We start from the raw sequence: 24,666 nt of genomic DNA on the forward strand, positions 1-24,666 counted from the left end.
TAATCCATTTTCAACTTTTGAACAATTATTTATATAATTCTTGGGATAGACCCTTCTTGGTCATGAAATACCATGAATATGCTAAATTGCATTTGCAAGTATTTTGTTTTGGATTTTTTCACTAATGTTCAGAAGTATGACTGGTCTGTAATTTTCCTTTCTTATACTATTTTATCAAGATTGTACTGGTTTTATAAAATTGATTTAGTTTTTTTTTTTCTTCTTGTCTGGAACAGTTAGTATAAGATTATTCTTTAAAGGTTTGGTAGCATTTATAATATTCTTTTGAGAAATATATGGGGTGGTTGCACAACTCTAGAGCAAATGTTTTTAACATACAGGATTTATTCCTAAATCCTTAGATATACTGTTCTTTAGGTTGACTCTAACAATCTTCCTTAGATTGACTTTAGGCCACTTTTTAATAATTGGAAAAAGCTATCTCTTCTGGGTAATCAATCAAAATTTTTCTTTTAAACTGTAGAAATTTTGCATTGTTCTTTATTAAGGTTTATTTTGTTAGTTTTAGTTCATATTTAAGTTCTTGGGTTATTTTTAATTTCTTTAAATTATTTTCAAGCTGAATTTTATCTTTAAAATATTTCATTTTGAAATAATTAAATAGATTCATGAGAAGTAGACAAGCTAGTACAGAGAGGTCCTGTGTACCCTTCCCCCAGTTTCACCTGAATATTATGTATTACACAATTATAGTAAATGTGAAAACCATGATATAAACATTGGTATAGTGTGTGTGTATGGTTCTGTCACTTTTATGCCGTGTAGATTCCTGTAACAACCTCTGCAAGCAAGATACAGAACTGTTCCATCACAACAGTGATCTTTCCCATGCTATTCCTTTAGAGTCTACACTCACTCCTGTTCCCATCACCATTCCTAACCTCTGGCAACTCTTCTGTTTTCCATATCTATAACATTTTCCATATCTATAACATTTCCATTTCAAGAATACTATATGAATGGAACCATATCATTAGAGCATGTGATATTTTGCCTTGAGAAGCATCCAAATTTTTGTTTGTATTGATAGATTTTTACTTTTTATTGCTGAGCAGTAATAAAACAGTTGGAGTTTTTTTTAAGCATTCATCTATTGAAGGATATTTTTGTTTCCAAATTTTAGCTGTTACAAATAAAGCTGCTTTGAACAATTGTGTGCAGGTTTTTATGTGGAGATAAGTTTTCATTTCTCTTGGGTAAATTTCCAGTAGTGCAATTGCTGGGTTATATTGTAAATTTGTGTTTAGTGTTTTAAGAACCTGCCACCTATTTTGTAGAGTGGCTGTACCATTTTACATTCCTTCCAGCTATGTAGGAGATACCCAGTTTCGTTGTGTCCTTGCCATAATTTGGTATTTCACACTTTTAAAATTTTAGCTGTTCTAATAGTTGAATAGTGATATGAAACCCTCACTTTCCAACCTCCTTGAAACCACCATTTACTAACACTCTTTCCTAGAGTAGCCCCTCCCTGACTGGTTTGTGTAAATTTCTACTTCTGTTTTGTTCTTCATGTTTATTCATAGGAGGCTGCTGCCTCTGCAAGATAAGTTACTGTTTTTTCCCCTACTTGCAGCACTTGCTAAAGCTTGCTCCAACCAGTTCTAGTCACTGAGCGGCCTCCATTTTAAGACCAAGCATAACTTGCAGCTGAGCATGCTCTGGTTAAACCCCACCATTCCCAAACTCAATTGTTCCACAGCATCCTTAACCATGCCACTCAGTTGCTTTTCCCAAACTGGATTGGCCCATGTCATCTCACCCTATCCTTACCCACTCCCTTAACCCCACCTTCCCACTCCCTTAACCCCAGCACCCATCTTGTTTGGGAAGATTGATCTGAGACTTGCCTCTGGTCTCCTTGCTGGTCAGTTATACAATAAATTCTTTCTTTTCTTAAAATCCTGGTGACTCAGTATTGGCTTCTGTGCGCATTGAGCAAGAAGGCCCTCTTGGTGGTTTTAATATCTCATCCCTAATGGCTAGCAATGTGCTTATTTGCTATCCGAATATCCCCTTTAATGAAATATCTCTTCATGTCTTTTGCCCATTTTCTAACTGGGTTGTTTATTTTTTTACTGTTGAGTTTTTGAGAGTTCTTTTTATATTGTAGACATGAATCCTTTGTCAGATAAGCAGTTTGCAAATCTTAAAATGTTGATGAAATCAGTTTCTGTCCTCTTTGGCTCTCTTTTTGGTGTCCTAAGAATTTATTCACAAAGCAGTACTTCCCAAAGATTTTCTCTTGTGTGATCTTCTAAAAGTTTTATTGGTTTATGTTTTACGTTTATATTTATTATTTTTTGGGGTTAATTTTTGCATAAGGTGGGAGGTTTAGGTTCATCTTTTGCCTACATATACCTAGTTGCTGTAACACAATTTGTTGAAAAGACAATCCTCCCTCCATTTAATTGCTTTTGCATCTTTTTAAAAAGTTAGTTGTTTGTACTTGTATGGGGTGATTTCTGGGTTCTCTAATCTGTTCTGTTGATCTCTGTGTCTGTATCATCCCTAACACCAAAAAAGTCTTGATTCTTTTCTTTCTAAATTGCTTTGGCTATTCTAGTTCTTTTGGATATCCATATCATTTTTAGAATAATCTTGTCTATATTTACAAAAAATCTTATGAAATTTTGATAGGAATTGTGTTAGACTTATGTATCAATTTGGGGAGAATTGACATGTTTAGTATGTTGAAACTTCTAATCCATAAACGTGATTTGTCTTTCCATTTACTTAGATCTTCTTTGATTTCCTTCACTGTCATTTTTGTAGTTTCTGCAAAGAAGTCCTGTGCATGTTTTGTTTTATTTACACCTAAGCATTTCATTTTGTTTTGAACAATTTGTAAATGGTATTGTACTTTTAATTTGTGTTTACACCTGTTCATTGGTAAGTTGTAGAAATATAACTTATATTTGTATGTTGGTCTTGAATCTTAGTACCTTGCTAACATCACTTACTAATTTAGGTTTTTTTGTGGATTCCATAGGATTTTCTATGTAGACCTATATGTCATTTGTGACAGTTTTATTGCTTCCTTTCCTTTCTCTATGCTTTTTATTTATTTTTCTTTGCTCTGACTTTTTTTAAAGCCGTTTTATTCACACATCCTACAACCAGTCCATCCAAACTGTATAATTGGTGGCTGTCAGTATAATCACAGAATTATGCTTTCATCAGCACAGTCAATTTTAGAACATTTTTTATTGGTCCAAAAAGAAAAATCCATACCTTTAATACCCCCCTATTAATGACACTTTGTGTTAGTATGGTGCTTTTGTTAGAGTTTATGGAAAAATATTAATATATTACTAACATAGTTTGTATTTTTGCCTATATACCACCCCATTATTAACACCCTGTAACGGTAATGTACATTTGTTCTAATTCATGGAAGAACATTCATATATTTGTACTATTGACCATACTTACGCCAACAACACGATTCATTGTGTTACCCAGTCCCATGTTTTATCCCCTAGCCTTTCTTCTAATGACATACACGACCCTAAACCTACCCTTTCAACCATAATCGCACTTATGATTACAGCACTGTTAATTATACTCCTAATAATATGCTACTATCACCTATATCCATTTCCAAACATTTACAATCAGCCTTATTACAGATTCTGCAAAAATTAAGCACCAACTACCTGAACTCCACCCTCACTCTATCTTCTGGTGTCCTATCTCCATTATTTTGCTCTCTCATATTAGTGAGATAATACAGTATATGTTCTTATGTGTCTGACTAATATCATTCCACATAATGTTCTCAAGTTTCACCCATGTTGTCGCATGCAACAAGACTTCATTTCTTCTTACAGCTGAATAATATTCCATCATATGTATATACCACATTTTGTTTATCCATTAATCAGTTGATACATACTTGGGTTGTTTACATCTTTTGGCAATTGTGAATAATGCCACTATGAACATTGGTGTGCAAATGTTCCTCCCCCTGCTTTCAGTTCTTCTTAATATATATTTAGTAGTGGAATTGCTGTATCATAAGGCAGTTCTGTATTTAGCTGCTTGAAGAACTACCAAACTGTCTTCCACAGCAGCTCTACCATTAGCATTCTCACCAACAGTGAATAAGTGTTCCTGTTTTTCAATATCCTCTCCAACACGTGTAGTTTTCTGTTTTTTTTTTTTTTAAATAGTGGCCATTCTAGTAGGTGTGGAATGATAACTCATTGTAGTAGTTTTGGTTTGCATTTCCCTAATAGCTAGTGGTATTGAACATCTTTCAAGTGCCTTTTTATCTATTTGTACTTTCTGTAAAAATGTCTGTTCAAGTCTTTTGCCTATTTTTAAATTGGGATGTTTGTCTTTTTACTGTGGAGTTGTATAATCTCTTTATATATACTGGTTATTAAGTTCTTATTGAATATGTGATTTCCAAATACTTTCTCCCATTGAGTAAGCTTCCTTTTCACCTTTTTGACAATGTCCTTTGAAGCACAGAAGTATTCACTTTTGAGGAGGTCCCGTTTATCTGTTTTTTCTTTTGTTCCTTGTGCTTTGGGTGTAAGGTCTAAAAAACCTCCTTCTGTCACAAGATCTTGAAGATGCTTCACTGCATTTGTTTCTAGGAGTTTTATAATCCAGGCTCATATATTTAGGTCCTTGATCCATTTTGAGTTAATTTTTATGTATGATATGAAATATATATACTCTTTCATTCTTTTGGATATGGATATCTAGTTCTGACAGTATAATTAGTTGAAGAGACTGTTCTCTCCCACTTGGGTGGACTTCGCAGCCTTATCAAAAATCAGTTGACCACTTGAACTAATAGACAAGTTCAGCAAAGTGGTGGGATATAAGATTAATATGCAAAAATCAATAGCGCTTCTATACACTACTGATAGCATCTGAGAAAATCAGAAAAAATTCCATTTACTAGTGACTAAAAGAACCAGATATTTAGGCATAAACTTAACTAAGGACATGAGGGAACTGTATTCAGAAAACTACAAAACATTGCTAAAATAACAGAAGAGAACTTAAATAAATGGATGGAGATTTCATGTTCATGGACTGAAAGACTAAATATCATTAAGATGTCGTTTCTACCCATACTGATTTACAGGTTCAACGCAATCCCAATGAAAGTTCCAACAGCCTTTTTTTTTTCCAGAAATAGAAAGGCCAACTATCAAATTTATTTGGAAGGGTAATGGGCTCTGAATAGCCAAAAAATATCTTAAAAAAAGAAGAATGAAGTTGGAGGACTCTCACTTCCTGACTTTAATGCATATTACTTAGCTACAGTGTTAAAAACAGCATGGTACTGGCATTAAGACAGATTGACCAATGGAACTGAATTGAGAACTAAGAAATAGATACATCCATGGTCAAGTGATTTTTAACAAGGTTGACAAGCCCTCCCAGATGAGTGGGAATAGTCTATTCAAGAAATGGTGCAGGAGACCTGGATATCCTTACCCATAAGAAAGAAAGAGGACCCCTATCTCACAACTTATAAAAAAATTAACTCAAAATGGATCAAGGGCCTAAATATAAAAGTAACAACCATAAAACCCCTAGAAGACAGTATAGGAAAACACCTTCAAGAACTTGTGGTAGGTGGTAGTTTTAAAAATCTTATACCAAAGCATGAGCAACATGAAAAAAAAAAAAAAGTTAAATAGGACCTCCTCAAAATTAAACTCTCTTGCACCTCAAAGGACTTTGTCCAAAGGGTGAAATGGCAACCTACTCAATGGGAGAAAATATTTGGAAATCCCATATCTGATATGGTTTAAGTCCTTGAAATATAAAGAGTACTACAACTTAAGAATAAAAAGACAAACTACCTAATTGAAAAATGGGCAAAAGACTTGAATAGAAATTTGTCCAGAGAAGCATAACAAATGGTGAAAAAATACATGAAAAAATGCTCAACATCACTAGCGAGTAGGGAAATGCAGATCAAAGTTACAGTAACATATCATTTCACACCTATTAGAATGACCACTATTAAAAATCAGAAAACTGCAAGTGTTGAAGATGCTGTGGAGAGACAGAAACGCTTATTCACTGTTGGTTGGAATGTAAGATGGTACAGCCAGTGTGGTCAATCGTGAATAATGCCAAAAGATGGAAACAACCCAGGTATCCATCAACTGATGAATGGATAAACAAATTGCGGTGTACATATATGATGGAATATTATGGAACTACAAGAAGCAATGAAGTCATGAAGCATAGGACTATATGGATGAACCTGGAGGACATTATGTTTAATGAAACAAGCCAGACACAAAAGAACAAATAATATGTGACTGTGCTATTACGAACTAAATACATTGTGTAAACTCATGGTATTAATAATTAGAATATAGGTCACCAGAAAATAGAGTGAGGGTAGAGAATGGAACGCTGAGGATTATTCTGTGCCAAACTGGTAAAAAGGTTGTATGTAAATCTTTGGAAATGGATAGAAATGGTGAAAGCACCTTATATTGTTTGTAACTAGCAATGGGTATGGCAGTGGTTGAAAGAGAAAATCCAAGGTCAATGAATATTACTAGAAGGAAAGCTAAAAAATGTAATGTGGGATTGTATAATAGCAAAACCTCATGTGACATACAAATATGGGTAATATTGCATATATAAGATGTTTGTACAGAAATAAATACAAATAAAGTAGAGAGATGGAAACAATAGCACCTATGTATGGCAGGGGAAGCATAGAGAGATTGAGAGGTGATGAACTTTTTTTAATCTATTTTTTTTATTACTATTATTGGAATAGCAAAAATGCTCTAATAATGATTGAAGTGATGAATGCACAACTATGTGATTATACACATACCATTGATTGTACACTTTGAATGGATTTATTCTTTATTAATATGTATCAATAAAATTGATTTGTTAAAAAAAATCCATTGACCAAAGATGTGAGGATCTATTTCTTAACTCTCAATTCGATTCCATTGGCTGATATATCTATCCTTGTACCTGTACCATGCTGTTTTGACCACCGTAGCTTTGTAATATGCATTAAAGTCAGGAAGCATGAGTCCTCTAACTTCATTCTTAATTCTCAAGGTATTTTTGGTTATTTGGAGTCCCTTACCCTTCCAAAAAATTTTTGTTAATTGATTTTTCCATTTCTGCAAAGTAGGCTGTTGGAATTTTTTTTTTAGGAGGTATTGAGGATTGAACAGGACCTTGTACATGGGAAGCAGGTGCTCCCCAGTGAGAGTTAGTTTTTTTTTTTTTTAAATGAGGCACTGGGGCTGGAACCCAGGACCTTGTACATCGGAGGTAGTCACACAACCACTTAAGCTACATCCACACCCCAGGCTGTTGGAATTTTGATTGGGATTGCATTGAATCTGTAAATCAGTGTGGGTGCACTTGACAGTATTATGATATCTAGTCTTTTCATCCATGAACATGGAATGTCCTTCCATTCATTGTGTTTGCTCATTATTAGTGCATAGAAATGTTATTGACTTTTGTGTGTTATTCTTGTGTCCTACCACTTTGCTGAATTTGCATATTTTCCCTAGTATCTTTGTTTTGTATTTTTTTTTTTTGGCTTTCTAACTATAGGATCATGTCTTCTGTAATTAAAGAAAGTTTTCCTTTTTCTTCCCTTTTGGGATCCTTTTATTTATTTTTCTTCCCTAATTGCTCTAGCTAGAATTTCTAGCACAGTGTTGAAGTAACAGTGGTGACAGTGGCATCCTTGTCTTGTTTTTTATCTTAGAGGAAAGGTTTTGGTCTTTCACCATTCAGTGTGATGTTAGCTGTGGTTTTTCATATATGTTCTTTACCATGTTGAAGAAGTTTCTTTCTTGTCTCATTTTTCAAAGTGATTTTATCATGAAGCATGTTGGTTTTTGTCAAATGCCTTTTCTGTACCAATCGAGATGACCATGTGGTTTTTCTCCTTTGGTTTGTTAATGTGGTGTATTTATTAATTGATGTTCTTGTGTTGCGTCACCCTTGTATACCTATGATAAAATCCACTTGATCGTGGTGTATAATTCTTTTGATGTGTTACTAGATTCAATTTGCAAGTATTTTCTTGAAGGTTTTTTCTTATGTATTCATTAGAGAAATTAGTTGGTAATTTTCTTTGTCAGTCTAGCCAAGGGTTTGACAATTTTATTGATCTTCTCAAAGAACCAACTTTTAGTTTTGTTGAATCTCTCTTTTGTTTTTTTATTCTTCATTTCATTTATTTCTGCTTTAATCTTTATTTCTTCCCTTCTGCTTGCTTAGGGATTAGTTTTCTATTCTTTTTTTAGGGCTATAAATTTTGCACCCAGCACTGCCCTTGCTGTATCCCATAAGTTTTTATGGTTTGTGTTCTTATTTTCATTTGTCTCAAGATATCTACTGATTTTTCTTGTAATTTCTTCTTTGACCCATTGTTTCGGTGTGTGTTGTTTAATTTTCATATATTTGCAATATTTCTTGTCTTCACTTGTTACTGATTTCCAGTTTCATTCTATTATGATCAGAGGAAGTGCTTTGTATACTTTTAGTTTTTTAATACTAGAATTTATGTATTTATGTATGTATGTATTTATTTATTTTTATTAATAGAATTTATTGAGACCTGTTTTGTGACCCAGCATGAGTCTATCCTGGAGAATGATCCATGGGCATTTGAGAAAAATACATATTTTGCTTTTTTGGGGTGCATTTTTCTGTATATATCTGTTAAGACTAGTTCATTTATGAAATTATCCAAGTTCTCTGTTTCCTTATTGATCCTCTTTGTAGATGTTCTATCTATTGATGTGCGTGGTGTATTGAAGTCGTCAACTGTTATTATAGATGTCTGTTTCTCCCTTCAGTTTTGGCAGTGTTTGCCTCATGTATTTTTGGGCAATCTGGTTAGGTGCAAAAATATGATTATTGTTTTTTCTTGATGGATTGCCTCTTTTATTAATATATAATGTCCTTTTTGTCTCATGAAGCTTTTGCATTTAAAGTCCATTTTGTCTGATATTAATATAGCTACCCCAGCTTTTTTTGGTTACTGTTTGTGTGGAATATCTTTCTCCAGACTTTCACTTTCAACCTATTTGTATTCTTAGGTCTAAGGCAAGTCCCTTGTAGATAGCATATAGATGGATCATATATATTTTTAGAATCTATTCTGCCAGTCTGTGTCTTGATTGGGGAGTTTAATCCATTAACTTTCAGTGTTAGTACTATAAAGGCAGTACTTACTTCAACCATTTTACCCTTTTTTTAAATATAATTTCTTTTTTTTTTACCGTTTTTTTTTAAATTTTTATTTTTTACCTTTTCAGTTATTCCTGATCTTCATTTCTACCCTCCCCTTCAAGCCTCTCAGCCTCTCTCTCCTGTTTTTCCTTTCAACCTGCAGAATTCCCTTTAATGTTTCTTGTAGGGTAGACTTCTTGTTAATGAACTGTCATTTTACCTGTGAATACTTTAAACTCTCTCTTGTCAAGGACAGTTTTGCAGAGAAAGAATTCTTAGTTGGCAGTTCTTCTCCTTCAGTACCATAATTATATTATACTATTGCCTTCTTGCCTCCATGGTTTCTGATGAGAAATTGGCACTTAGTCTTATTAAGGATCCCATGTATGTGATGTATTGCTTTTCTCTTGCTGCTTTCAGAATTCTCTGTTTTTCTTTGACATTTGGCATTCTGATTAGTATGTGTCTTGGTTTATAGGTCTATTGGGATTTATTCTATTTGGAGTATATTGTATCTCTTGCATATGTATATTTTTCTTTCATAAGAGTTGGAAGTTTTTGGCCACTATTTCCTCAAATATCTTTTCTGTCCCTTTTCCCTCCTCTTTTTCTGGGGCACCATTGACATGTATGTTTGTTCACTTCATGATATCATTCAATTCTCTGAGACCCTGCTCAATGTTTTCCATTCTTTTCTCTATCTCTTCTTCTTTTTTTTTTTTTTTAATTAATTTTTTTATTTTTTATTGACTTTGTAATAATATTACATTAAAAATATATATGTGAGGTCCCATTCAACCCCACCCCCCCACCCCCCCTCTCCGCCCCCCCAACAACACTCGTTCCCATCATCATGACACATCCATTGGATTTGGTAAGTACATCTTTGGGCACCTCTGCACCTCATATACATTGGTTCACATCATGGCCCATACTCTCCTCTATTCCATCATGTAGGCCCTGTGAGGATTTACAATGTCCGGTGTCTATCTCTTCTTCTGTCTGCTAATTTTAGATTCCCTGTCTTATAGCTCACTGATCTTTTCTTCTCCCTTTTCAAATCTGTTTTATCCTGTGTGTATGTTTAATTTCTTCTACAGTGCTTTTCATTCCCATAAGCTGTGTTTTTATTTGCATGCTTTCAAATTCTTCTCTATTCTTATCCATTGTCATCTTAATATCCTTTGTCTCTTTAGGCATGTTTTCCTTCATTTCCTTGAATTGATTTAGGATATTTGTTTACATATCTTTGAATAGTTGTTCCTAATTCTGTATCTCCTCTGATTTTTAATTTGCTCCTTTGATGGGGCCATATCTTCCTGTTTCTTAGTATGGCTTGTAATTTTTTGCTGATCTCTGGGCATCGGATTATCTTGATGAGTTTATTCTGAAGGTCAGTTTCTCTGTCTTTTCTACAATTTTGCTGTTTATTGACTAGATTCGTCTGTATTTCTCAACCAAAACAGGACTAGGGATCCATGATGGAAGTGCACACCAGTTCTAAAGGACCCTGGGGAGAGGTTCAGGAAATATACCAAAATGCCTTTAATTCCACTTCCCAAGCTTTGCTTTCTAGCCTGCCTAGTAGATGGCACTCTTTGGCAACCTGTTCTCTACAGTCCTTGGAATGCAGGGTATATTTAGATCTCTTCCAGTTCTGTCCCTCATGTGAGTCAAAACAATGGGATATCAGCATCTGGCTATGTTGGCTTGAAACCAGTGGCTCAGTACTGGGCTGTGTCCCTCCCTGTTTTTGGGGAAGTGGACTAACGTGGCCCTCCCTCCCAGTCCACAGCTACCCACCGGGCAGGGACTGGATGATCGGAAGCTGCTTGCCCTAAGTGTTGGTGGGAGGATGGGCTCCAGCAGCCCAAGTTATGGCTCTTCACCATACTTTCTCTGTATCTTCCTGGATGCCACACAGTATTCCTCTGGTGTCTGGAGCTCTAGAACAGGTGTTCCAGACAGTTTATGCCTGTCCTTTTTCTGTTTTTTTTGAATGTGGTGAGCCCTACAACTTCCTAATTTGCCATCTTCCCACTGTTCTCACTGTCTACTAGTATTTTAAGAATATTTGCATCTGTATTCATGGGGAATACTGGTATGAGTTCTTTTGTTGTTGTTGTTATTGTCTTTGTTTTTTTTTCAAAGATTTATTTATTTATTCTCCCCCTCCCCATTGTTTTGTGCTTGCTCATAGTCTGGTCTCCATTCACTGTGTGCTCTTCTATGTCTCCTTGTCTTCTCTTTTAGGTGTCACCAGGAACTGATCCTGGGACTTTCTGGAGTGGGAGAGAGGAGCTCTTTCACCTAAGGTTGCACCACCTAATCTCCCTGGCCTGCTGCGTCTCTTATTGTCTCTTCTCTGTGTCTCTTTTCATTGTGTCATCTTGCTATGGCAGCTCTCCACACGGGCCAGGACTCTTTGTGGGCCAGCATTCCACATGGGCCAGCTGTCTGCTCGGGCCATGTCACTGCACAGTCTAGCTTGCCTTTACCATGAGGCCCCGGGAATTGAACCCTGGACCTCCTATATGGTAGATAGGAGCCCAATCACTTGAGCCACATCCCCTTCCCTTGTCTTTGTTTTTGGTGTCAGAATAATACTCATTTCTTAAAAATTTTTTTATTTCTGACAGATAGTGTAGAATTGGAATTAATCTTTAAACAATTGGTAGAATTTTCCAGTGAAATCATCTGGGCCTAGATATTTCTTTCTTTGAAGTTTTAAAATGACGCATTCAGTTTCCTTAATAGTTTTAGGGCTATTCAAATTATCTAGTTCATATTGAGTGAGTTTCTAATTTTCAAAGAATTGGTCTATTTTATCCATGTTGTCAAATTTATGTATATGGTGTTCACATATTCACTTACTATCCTTTTGATGTCTTCAGGGTCTGCTGTGATATTCCTTGTTTCATTATTCTTCCCCCTCCCTGCCCTGCTGTTTTTGTTGTCTGTGTCCATTTGCTGGGTGATCTTCTGTATCTATTTCTCTTTTCGTCTTCTCTTCTTGTTTTTTTTTTCCCCTCTTCTAGGATTCATTGGGATTCGATCCTGTGTACCTCTGATGTCGAGAGAAGTTCCCTGTCACTTGCGCCAGCCACCTTAGTTCTTGGTTTCTGTTGCACCTCACCTTGCCTCTCCCCTTTGTTGTCTCTCTTTTGTTGTGTCATCATCTTGCTGTGTGACTCACTTGCGCCGGCACTTGGCTCACCACATGGCCATGCTTTTTTTTTTTTTTTTTTTAACACCAGGAAGCCCCAAGTTATGAACCCAGGTCCTCCTCTATGGTAGGCTGAAACCCAATCACTTGAACCACATCTGCTTCCCTTTTGTCATTACTGATATAAGTGATTTGTGCTTTCTTTCTTTTTTTTGTCAGTCTCTTTAGCGGTTTTTCAATTTTATTGATTCTATTCAAGAACCAGATTTTTGTTTCATTGATATTCTCTATTGTTTTTCTGTTTTCAGTTTTCTGCTATCTTTTTAGTTCCTTTTGCGTCCGTTGTATATGTTTTCCTCTTTTCTAGGTTTTTGTGGTGGGAACTTGAATTTGTTGGTTTTAGATTTTGTCCTCTTTTCTAATGCAGGCATTAGTGCAAAAATTTCCCCTGTCTGCTGTACCTCAGAAGTGTCCCATACATTTTGATATGCTCTATTTTCTTTTTCATTCAGTTCAGTGTATTTTAAAAAATATCTTTAAGACTTCCTCTTTGACGCCTACATTATTTATTAGTGTGTTGTTAGTTTCCAATTATTTGGGGGGGCTTTTTCTCTTATATTTATTTTATGGATTTCTAGGTCATTTCCGTTGTAGTAAGAGAATATACTCTATGGGATTTAAATTCTTATAAATTTTTTGATGTTTGTTGGCTCAGGATGTAGCTTATTTTTGGTATAAGTTCCCTGGATACTTAAAAAAAATGTATTCTCCTCTTATGCATTGTAGCTTTCTATAAATGTTAATTAGATGTGATTGGTATAGGGTATTGGGTTCTTCTGTATTTTCTGTTTGTTATACTGGTTGTTGAGAGAGGTGTTGACGTCTCCAACTATAGTTATGGATTTATCTGTTTTTCCTACTTTTTAGAAAAGTTATTATTTTGAAATACATTCATATATACAGGGCAGTTAGAAAAATAATACAAATCCCATACAGAGAATTCCAGCTTATTCCTATCCTCCACATACCCAGATTCATGAATTTCAGCATTCTCTCATATGTGCCATATCATTTCATTTATCTGTCTGTCCATCCATCTATCACTCTATTTATCAGTCCATTTTATGAACACCTGAGTGTAGTTTGTATACATCATGCTCCTTGAATACTGCCATGAAGTTTCCCAATAACAAGGATATTCACTTATGTAACCTCTGTAAATATAGTTATCAAGTTCAAGGAAACAGCATTGATTTAAAGCTTACAGTCTGTACACCAGTATTTTCTTATATTCCAGTAATGTCACTTTTAACCTTTTCTCTTTTTCTAGATCCCATACAGAATCATATATGGCATTTAACTGTTGTCTCATTTTTTTTACTTGGACTTGTATTTTAAAGTTGTTTTTTTTTAAATTATTTTTTAAAGATAGTAGATCACACAAAATGTTACATTAAAAATATAAGAGGTTCCCATATACCCCACTCCTCCCACATTGACAACTTCTTTCCTTAGTGTGGTACAGTCATTGCATTTAATGAGTACCTTTTGGAGTGTCGCTACACAGCTTGTATTATAGTTTATGTTGTTGTTTATACTCTCTCCCAGTCCATTCAGTGGGTTATGGCAGGATATATAATGTCCTGCATCTGTCCCTGCAGTATCATTAAGGACAATTTTAAGTCCTGAAAACGCCCCCATATCACACCTCTTTTTCCCTCTCCCTACCTTCAGCAACTATTGTGGCCACTGTCTCCACACAATGATCTAATTTCTTCCATTGCTAGAGTCACAAAAATTCTATAGTATAATAGTAGTAAGTCCACTCTAATCCATGTTTTATTCCTCCATCCTGAGGACCCTAGGATGGTGAGGTCCACTCCACCTCTAAACTGAGAGGGGGCTTAGATCCCACTTGACTGATGGATGTAATTCTCCTGCTTGCAGATGAAGACTGTCTTGGTTCCATCCTCACCTCCCTGTTAGCTGACCTGGGCAAGCCCAACAAAGCGGAGAGTAGGTGTTGCAACTCTGCTGAGGCTCAGGGCCCGGCTGGCACATAGGCAGTCCAGAGATTCGAGTCTCCTGGCATACACCAACCGCATTGCCAACCACAGGTTCAGTAAAAGTGACAGAAGAAGCTTGCATAGAGAGGTCACATCTGAGTCCAACTCTTATCACACTCAGGAGCACAAATCCCAAAGTAGGGCCCACTGACAAGGCACTGAACTCCAGAGCCATCTGTCATGACCATAGGACCTATGTGTCTCTGCAGCCCTCAGGAGCATCCCTACCTGGGGTTGTATCTACTTTGGCTGTCTCTGAGATCCTGCTGAGATGTGCATAAGCACGGCCCCTCTGATGACCTCCTGACTCATTTTGAAGTCTCTTAGCCATATAAATTTATTTGTTTTTACCATCTCCTTCTTTTATTCAAGGTCTTTTTCTAGTTGCATCACCAGCTAGTGCTTGGTATAATCCCTTGGTGCCAGGGAGGTTCATCCCTGGGAGTCATATCCCACACTGAGGGGAAGGTACTGCATTTATATGCTGAGTTTGGCTTAGAGAGTGGCCACATTTGAGCAACATGGAGGCTCTCAGGAGGTAACTCTTAGGCACCCTGCAGCATCTAGGCCTAACCGAAATCTCAAGCACATTGTCGTTGTCTCTTTAGTTTCTTTTTTAAATTGTGGGAACATATATACAACATAAACTTTGCCTTTTCAACCACTCTCTTGCATACTATTCAGTGTGATTAACCACATTCACAGTGTTCTACTATTGTCATCACCGCCTCCATTTAGTAACTTTCCCATCACTCTAGACCTACACCCATTATGTGATAACTTCCCGTTTGAATGTCCTCTGCCCCTGGCAACTTGTACCTTCTTTCTTTCCCAAGCCTGCATATTCTGATAGTTTCTTTGTAGTTACCTTTGAACTTAAATTTAACATCCTAAATTCACAACAGTCTTGTTTCCTTTCATACCAACTTAACTTCAATATTATATACAAACTATGTTCCTGTATCCTTCTGTCCCTCACTTTTATGTAGTTCTTGTTCCAAATTACATGTTTATACGTTATGAGTCCCAAACCCCTGATTTCTTACAACATTTATGCATTTGTGTTTTGATCCTGTAGGAAAAGTAGGGAAAAGTGAAATTAAAAACTGAAAGTACAGTACTGGCATTTATATTTACACATGTCATTACCCTCACTAGTTATCTTTGTTTCTTCATGTGTCCTTTATTTATTGTATATTGCCTTTTCCTTTCAACCTGCAGAACTCTCTCTCACATCTCGTGTAAGATTGGTCTAGTAGTGACATACTCTCTTAACTTTTGTTTATCTGGGAACTTTTTAATCCCTGCCCCATTTTTGAAAGATATTTTTGATGGATATAGAATTCTAGATTGGCACATTTTTGCTTTTAGCACTTTAAATGTTATCCCACTGCCTTCTTACCTCCATGGTTTCTGATGAGAAATCAGTACTTAGTCTTAGTGAGACACCTTTGTATGTGACATTGCTTCTCTCTTGTGGTTTTCAGAATTTTCTCTTTTTCTTTAGCATGTGACAGTTTGAGTATATGCCACTGCATAATTCTCTTTGGGTTTATTTAGTTTGGAGTTTGTTGAGCATCCTGGATATGTATATTTATGGTTTTTTTGTGTGTGTTAAATTTGGGAACTTTTCAGCTGATGTTTCTTCATGTATTCTCTCTATCTCTTTCTCTCTCTCATTTCTTTTTGGAACTCCTACCATAATGTGTATGTTGGTACACTTGATGGTGTTCCACATTTTCCTTAGGTTCTGTTCACTTTTCTTTATTCTTTTTTCTGTTCCTCAGACTGAGTAATTTGAATTGTCTTTTTGTGAGGTTCTCTGATTCTTTCTCCTGCTAGCTCCAATCTGCTGTTGAACTCCTCTAAGAAATTAAAAATTTTTGTTACTGTGGTTTTCAGCTCTGTCTGGTTGATTTTCATAATATCCATCTCTCTGTTGATATTCTTTTTGTGTTCCTCTGTCATTTTTTGTATTTCCCATAGTCTTTTCTCTATGCTTTCCCATTGTTCTTGAGCATAATTATGCTTCTTTTTAAAAAGTCTTTTTCTGGAGTACCCCAGGTCTGATCTTCCTCATTGATAGTTTGTTATGCTTTAATCTCCTCCTTTGCCTGGGCTATTACTTTTTCTTTTTATGTTTTATTGCAATCTGGACATTTTGACACTGTAATGTGTCATCCCTGGAATTTAGACTCCGAGGCATTTGTTCCTTAATCCTTGTTTGGCTAGCCTTATGACAGAGCTTCTTGAATGCCAGGGGCTAATAACCAAAAAAAAAAAAAAAAAAAAAAGAAGAAGAATATACCTTTCCTAGTCTTTGCAGATTGATGTGTGCAAGCGCTCTCCTTCAGGGCTTATCCGTACTGTGAGTTTCGAGAATAGCTCCAGGCCAAAGCATAGGGTCTTCCCATATCCTTCCTGTGCATGTGTCTTGTGTTGGGCATATATGTATGGTCCTAGGAGTTCTTTTTTTCACATGGTTCTAAAGTCCTCTCTTCCCTAGGCAACTGTTTTCTTAGTGCTAGGCTCTGCATTGTTTGTCTGATACCAGGAAACCTTTGCCCCAAGCAGCCGTGATTGACTGTTCTACGGTATTTTGTAGGAGAGCTCTGTGACCTGCTTTCTACATACAAGGCAAGGATTAGGCAAGTTCACCCTCAGGTTGCTTCTACACTGATTGGCCCAGATATGTATGCTTCTAGTATGTGCATGAAGATTACTCTGCTCCCTGTGAACCAGAAACAGAGTCTCACACTCAGTGCACAGGCTGGCTCCGCATCTAGCTGGTGAGGAAAGGGTGGGAGTGGGGTGGGGGAGGCCCAGTAAGGGTAACAACAAGAGCTTTTCCTGCCATTTTTAATTTGCCTTTTTCTTGATTTGGTGTTCACCCTGTTATTGTAGTCCATTAACTGTTTTCTGAAAGTTTGTGAAAGATGTTTCTGCCACTTCATGTTGGCTGTTCAAATTTTCTGTGGGGGAGCTTCTCACTCCACCATCTTGATCAAATTTAATTTTTTTTTTTTGATAATTAATATATTCATGTGAGACAAAAGGTAGGTAAATAGTATAAAAAACCTGCATAGTGAAAATTAACTTTCTCATATCTAGTTATCTTTTCACTTCTTCTCTTGGATGGTAACTATTGTTACTGGTTTCTTGCATATCTTTCCATGGATATTCTCTGTGTACATGAGTGAATATCCACAGGCTTATGTTTTTACCTAAATAGTCCTATACTATAACTACTGTTTTGCACTATAACATTATGTATTAGCAATGCTTCTAGATTAATGGAAAAAGTACTGCTTTATTCTCTTATATTCATGATATTCCATTGTATGGACATGCTATACTATATGTAATCCATTGTAATGTGTAAATATTATTTCCACTATTTAATGTGTTTCTTATCTTTTCCATCTTAGTGCCTTCTGTACATTTTATGTGTTCTCTGTTTATACGTAATTCAGGGTTCTGTGGTATGCTGGAGATAGCTGCTGTGATGACATGTTGTGATGACATAGATCATCTGTTAATATATTTGTTTTTTGTGTTCATAGGACTGGTTGGACCACATCTTGGTTTCCATAGGTATATACAAAGATTTTGATAATAGCTCTTTATACTGTTACTTTCTTTCATGGATTTAGTGTCTTTGTACATAAGAAGTATACTTTATCTTTCCTTTTGTTGTTGTTTTGAAGTGCCATCAAAACATCAGTCTGTAGTGATGTGGGGGTCAGAATGTTTTGATTTGCCTTTTTGGTGGGGATAAGAATTGCATCATTGTTATTTAAATTTTGAGTGTAGTAAGTCTCATTCTTACTAAGGTTAGTACTTTTTCTTTAAGGTAGTGGTTTTTCTTTTCTTGGTTTTTCTTCTTTTGGTTAAATGAATTGTTTCAAATTTTTGGTAAACTTGAATGGTGTGATGAATTGCAAAAATTTTTTTGCCTTTATTCTTCACAATCTTTTATATTGAGTTGGCAGTTTAATTCTAATTTCATAGATAATTCAGTATGATCTTATTCAGAGAATAGAATCTGTCAACTTGCATTGTCACATTGCATGAGGTTTTTAGAGATAATCTGCAGTCCAGCTGACCAGTGGCCCTTTGGAATATTTACCTTAGACATCAGATGATTCTGTGTGATGTGTGTTTGTGTGCTATTGATTGGGGTGGTCAATTTTCAGATGTAGGTTTTATTTATTTCTGCAGAATGCCTTAATCAGTGATGGCCCTCAGACTTTTCTAGTCTCATTCTAGACTACTTACAACTTCTGATTCTGTACACCTTCTCTAGTCTCAGTCCTCAGTGTTCTACTTCATTCCTGTCTTCTTTAGTCCTGCATAAATTCTGCCTTTTAGACTTATGCTGTTGTAGAAGTCAAGAGAAGTTCAGTTATTTGCGTATAGAAAGGCCAGGACTCAGGAGTAATTTTGGGAAGTAAAAAAAAAGATTTATTTATGACCGGCTGGGCTTGGAGTGTGTCATTTCAAAATCCGAACCCCAAATAGAATTTTGGATTCCCTTTTATAGAGAAAAGATGTAAGGGTGGGGAGTTAAATGGTGCTTTTATGAAAGAAAACGACTTTCTTTGTTAGTTGTTTATCTGGGTATCAGATAGGTTTTGAATTAAACGTATTGCCCACATTCTGTCTGGATGCAACCTTGAATACAATCCTTTCTGAACATTTAGAGTCTAAAGGGCCTACATTACTTAATTGTATTTCTAGGCACACTTGGATACAGAATTAGATAATTTTGAATTCATACACAGGCTATATTATATTCCCCTTTCGAGGCCAAGCTTAAGTTTATTTAAACTTCAGCATCACTATTATCAGTCTCTCTGCACTGACTGGTGTGTATATAGAGTTCGCTCTATATTGCTAAATTGTTTTCCCCGGGACTGAGGTCTTTGCTATGGTTACCAAGGGCAGGGTTGCAGCTTCTCACTGTCCCACATGCACAGCTCAGGACACATACAGCTCAGGTTATCTATGAAGAGATGCACAGCCTCCCACCCATAGCCCTCATCAATGCTACCTTTTTTATTATTTTTTTAAGGATTTAATTTTTTTTCAAAGATGTATTCATTTATTTCTATCCCCTCCTCCCTCCCCCGCCCCAGTTGTCTGTTCTCTGCGTCTATTTGCTGCGTGTTCTTCTTTGTCTGCTTCTGTTGTCAGCGGCATGGGAATCTGTGTTTCTTTTTGTTGAGTCATCTTTTTGTGTCAGCTCTCCATGTGTGCGGTGCCATTCTTGGGCAGGCTGAACTTCCTTTCATGCCGGGTGGCTCTCCTTATGGGGCGTACTCTTTGCGCGTGGGGCTCCCCTACATGGGGACACCCCTGTGTGGCACGGCACTCCTTGTGTGCATCAGTACTGCAATGTTACCTTTTATAACTTGTTTTAAAAATGGTTTGTTGGAGTTAGAAAAGAACGTGGATAAAATGATGGTTACCCTATGTCTTTATTTTGTTACCTCTTCAGCCAATTATGTTAGGATACCTCTCTGAGTATAAGACTTTAAATTCACTCTTGTAGCTTTGTTACAGGAGCATTCTGCATTTGTATATAGAAATGATCTTCATTTTTAATAAATTGGGGGTTACAGATAATCAACTTATAAGATAATCAAATATGTTTATTAGTTTACTTTGGGGTGATTTTCCATGTAAATTTATGGCAAAATTAGTCGCTTACTATTTGAAATAATTTTGTAGTCTGATGTGGCAGTTTGAGATTATTTTATGAATCCCAAAAAGAGAAAGATTTTGTTTGTGAACTAATCCATAAACTGACCCTTTCAACTGGACTATGTCAGTGAATTTTGTGACTCAGGTTGAGTCTTCACCTTTTGCTGGGTTTGATGTAAATAGAGACACAGAGAGGCACACACAGACACAGGAAAAGGAAGCTGCCATATTTGATCCTGCCACATGAGAGAAAGGTTTCAACCCTAGCTTAGCTGTAAGAAGAGAACCCCTTGCTCCAACTGCCTCCTCTCAGCTCAAATAGCTGAGGCCCAGGAAGAGACAAGTTATATACAAGATAATATGATAGCTTACACCTGAACTCAGGAAGAAAGAGGCTGCCGAGACTGAAGAGGCCCCGGTAAGAGACCAGCTCTATGCCATGTTTACCTACAGCTGCAGCAAGGTAGAGACCTAGGCAGAGATGGCCTGCCATCTTTCTTTCACATGTAGCCGCTGACTTTGGTGAGAAAGCACCTCTTAAGGTGCCTTGAGTTGGACTTTTCACGGTTTTGGAACTGTCTGCTTTTAACCCAAATAAATCCATTTTACAAAAGCCAGCCTATTTCAGGTACTTTGTGATCAGCAGCCCTTTGGCAAACTAAAATACTTGACTTACCTTGACAACTCTTCTTTTGAAGTGAGGTTTTAAGGGTAATTTAATATGAGAGGTCACAGGGCAAACACAAGCATAGCATTTAATTTATTTTGTTTCAATGGTCCCCCCCCCCAGTTCAAAATCTAATATGTGTAGTACAAGAAAGCAAAAATAACCTGTAACTCTACCAACCAAGGATAACCACTGTTAATCTTTTGGTTAACTATATTGTTTTTCTGAATTTACATTAAATACACATGCCACTGTATTTACCAAAGTGGAGTCACAATATATATATTTTTATGAAAGGCTATTTAGTAGCTCTTTCTTTGGCTTTTGTATAGCTGATTTAATTAATCCTTTATTATAGGTTTTAAAATTCTCCCTGACCTTACAACTAGTTACTATTACAATTAGTTCTGTATAAAGTATCCTTGTATTTTTACTTGTATGTGTTGTGTGTATATAGGTGTACCTTTACTTATTTTCTGATTATTTTTTTAGGATTAATTTCTAGAAGTAGAATTTCTAGGTAAACACGTTTTATGATAGATGATATATATTTCCCAGTTGTTACTCAGAAAGATTGTGTCTTGGTACCTTCAAGTGTTCAGCCAGTCACATTTTTGGTTTCTAATTTAGAATATATACTGTCATTTAATGGGTTGTACTCAGAGGCAGGTTCTCTGCTAAGAACTTTGTAAATGTTATCTTATTTAATTCTCACAACCCTTCTAATGTGCTATACACATTTTAAAAGTGAGGATACTGAGTTTCAGTAATAACTTTCCTTGAATCAGCTAACTAGAAAGTGCTGAAGCCAGGATTTAAACTTAGGTGTGTGTAACTTCACAGTCTGTGCTCTATTTCATGAAGCACTAATGTGGAAAAATAAAGTTGGATGAACTATTTTGAAGGAATTAAATAATCAGAAATACTAATTCTTCCCTGAAATTCATTCACTAGGAATTTGATGCTTTAATTTTGAGATATTTTGCCTAGCACTTACATTTATTTTATGCCATAGAGCTATAGCTTCATTGGAATATATTTAAGGTAGTGAGATTCTATAAGTGTATTTGTGGAGTTAAGTTTACGTAAGAATTAAGTATAGTTTGTATTCTTAAGTACAGTTTGAACATTTTTAAAAATCCATAACAAATATTTGAGTGGCATAGAATTTTAATTTAACAGATATTTCTCTATAAATATGTGTTCTCTGATAGCCTGCTTAGGTGCAAATGTTGCTATGTCTTTTGGAAGCTGTGTGACCTTGATAGTCTCTTTGGCCTCTCAGTTTCCATTTCTGTAATATGGAGATAATAATATCTACCTTGAAGCTATTATGAGGATTAAATGAAATAACCTACAAAAAAGTACTTAGAGTGTTCAATAAATATAAAATATTATTATTAGTTACTGATATTATTTGCCTGGCACTAGAGAAACACAGTAAAAGAATTATGTTATCTAACCCCAAGAATCTACCATCTCGTTGGTAGACTAATAGTAAACGATTATAATAAATTGTGAAAAATGTGTTAATGGTAGTATATAAGGACCAATATAAGCATCAGAAACGTGTTCAAATCTGCCAGGTTCTCAAGCAAGGTTTCAAGGGAGAAAATGGTATTTGATTAGGAACCTGAATGACAAATAAGTTTATTGGAGCTCAGAATGTGACCAGGGTTTAGGAATGTAAATGAAAAATTGAATCTTTGAGAAACCTTCAACAAATTTTTTTATTAGATATTAAAATTCTGGAGTGAAGTTTTTATAAGATTATTTACTACATACTCTCTTAAGTGTATTTCAGATATTCAAAGTTAAGACCTTATTAAAATAATGTATCATAAAACCATTAATATTTGACATTTTATATAATATAGTTGTTTGATTATTGTACTTTTTTTTTGCAACAAATATTAGCCGACAACCTCTGAGTTTTTCCTTTTAATGAGAAGTTCTTGTTTTTCCGTAACAAGCCTAAAAGTATGTTTAAAATTTATATGATGCAAAATTTTATTTAATTGACTAATACATAGGCATTGTTTTTCATTTTACTCTCCACTCCTTACTTACTCTATTTTTCATTTTGTCCTCTTCTATATTGTATTTAAAATTTTGGAATCTACTGATATGTAGGTATTTCACTTAGTATTTTGAGACAGTTTTCCAGATGAAACTAAGAAATTTAGTAATGGAGCTTCTGTCAACATTAGAAATAGAGCAACTTAAGTTCCTTTGTAACATATTAAAAATAATGCTGATTATAACAACTTGCTTCTGTACTATTTGATGTACTATTTTAATAGTATATTTTCTATGAACACCCTCCTACCTCAGATAAAATCCTAACCTTGCCAAATTACTTATACATACAGAGGAATTGCATTAATCTTTCTTGATTATTTAAATAAATATGCATAATGATGCAAATCTTTTTGATTTTTTTTCTTCTTCTTAAGGTATTGCCATCAGAGAGTCAGCCAAGGTGGTCGACCAAGCGCAACGGAGAGTATTGAGGGGAGTTGATGACCTTGACTTTTTCATAGGGGATGAAGCCATCGACAAACCAACATACGCTACAAAGGTACAGAAAGTTCTGACAAGAATTTGTGTCTGTTATGTGTATAGTCAAGATAGAGCAGTAAAATGAATAGTGCAAATTGGTTGATTATCTAGAAATTGTTTTTGTGAATTGTAAAATGTATTTTTACTTTTATGCTTGAATAATGGGTTTTGTTGTTTTTGAGTAGAGGTATTTATTTTTATTAGGAAGTTGTAGGTTTACAGATAAAGCATGCAGAAAATTATTTTCACAGTGTTGTGCTACCTTTACTACCATCCATTACTGAAACTTTTCCATTACTCCAAATAGAACCTGTGTACTAATTTAGCATTAACTCCCTTTTGCTACCCCCACTGCAGCCCCTAGTAACCTGTAGTCTAGTTTTTGATTCTTTGAATTTGCTTATTCTTAAGATTTATTTTATTTATTAATTCCACCCCCTTGCTGCTTGTGCTTGCTGTCTGCTCTCTGTCTATTCGCTGCACTTCTGAGTCTGCTTTTCTTCTCTTCACATTAATCTTCTCTTTTGGAGGCACTGGGAATTGATCCTGGACCTTCTGACTTGGGAGAGAGGCACTTAGTTGCTTAAGGCAACTCAGCTCCCTGGTTTGTTATGTCTTTCATTGTCTTTTCTCTGTGTCTCTTTTTCGTTGTGTCATCTTGTTGCATCAGCTCTCCACATGGGCCAGCTTGCCTTCACCAGAAGACCCTGGGAATTGAACCCAGGACCTCCTGTATGGTAGACGGAAGCCCAATTGCTTGAGCCAAATCCACTTCCCTGATTTTGCTTATTCTAATTATTTCATGTCAGTGAAATCATACAGTATTTGTCCTTTCATGTCAGGCTTATTTCACTCTATATTATGTCTTGAAGATTCATCCATGTTGTTACATGTATCAGAACTTCATTCCTTTTCATGGCTGTATTCTTATGTATGTATATATCACATTTTATCTGTTCTTCTCTTGATGTGCACTTGAGTTGCTTCCACCTTTTTGCAATGGTGAATAATGCTGCTATGAACATAATTGTATAAATATCTGTTGAAGTCTCTGCTTTCAGTTCTTTTGGATATATACCTAGATGTGGGATTGTGTGGTAATTAACTTTCCGAGGTACCGCCAAATGGTTTTCCCTATACCATTTTACATTCTCGCCTATGAACCAGTGTTCTATTTCACCGCATCCTCTCCAATACTTTTTTATTTTTTATTTTTTAAATAATAGCACTTTTAATGGGTGTGAAATGACATCTCATTATGG

At 35.7% G+C, this 24,666-nt stretch overlaps 1 protein-coding gene across 7 annotated transcripts in view; it reads left to right on the forward strand.

Moving 5' to 3' along the window:
- Positions 1–24,666, forward strand: part of ACTR3B (actin related protein 3B) — a 204,945-nt gene that overhangs the window by 47,208 nt on the left and 133,071 nt on the right. For all 7 annotated transcript variants that reach the window (XR_011648903.1, XM_058297577.2, XM_058297582.1 and 4 more), the window contains one exon: positions 23,299–23,423. Coding sequence is in view for 4 of the 7 variants with exons in the window: in XM_058297577.2 (XP_058153560.1) it covers positions 23,299–23,423 (125 nt within the window). In the remaining 3 variants the exon portion in view is untranslated. The remainder of the gene's footprint in view (positions 1–23,298; positions 23,424–24,666) is intronic.

This window comes from Dasypus novemcinctus, chromosome 5 (genome assembly GCF_030445035.2).
Source record: "Dasypus novemcinctus isolate mDasNov1 chromosome 5, mDasNov1.1.hap2, whole genome shotgun sequence".
Lineage (NCBI taxonomy): Eukaryota > Metazoa > Chordata > Mammalia > Cingulata > Dasypodidae > Dasypus > Dasypus novemcinctus.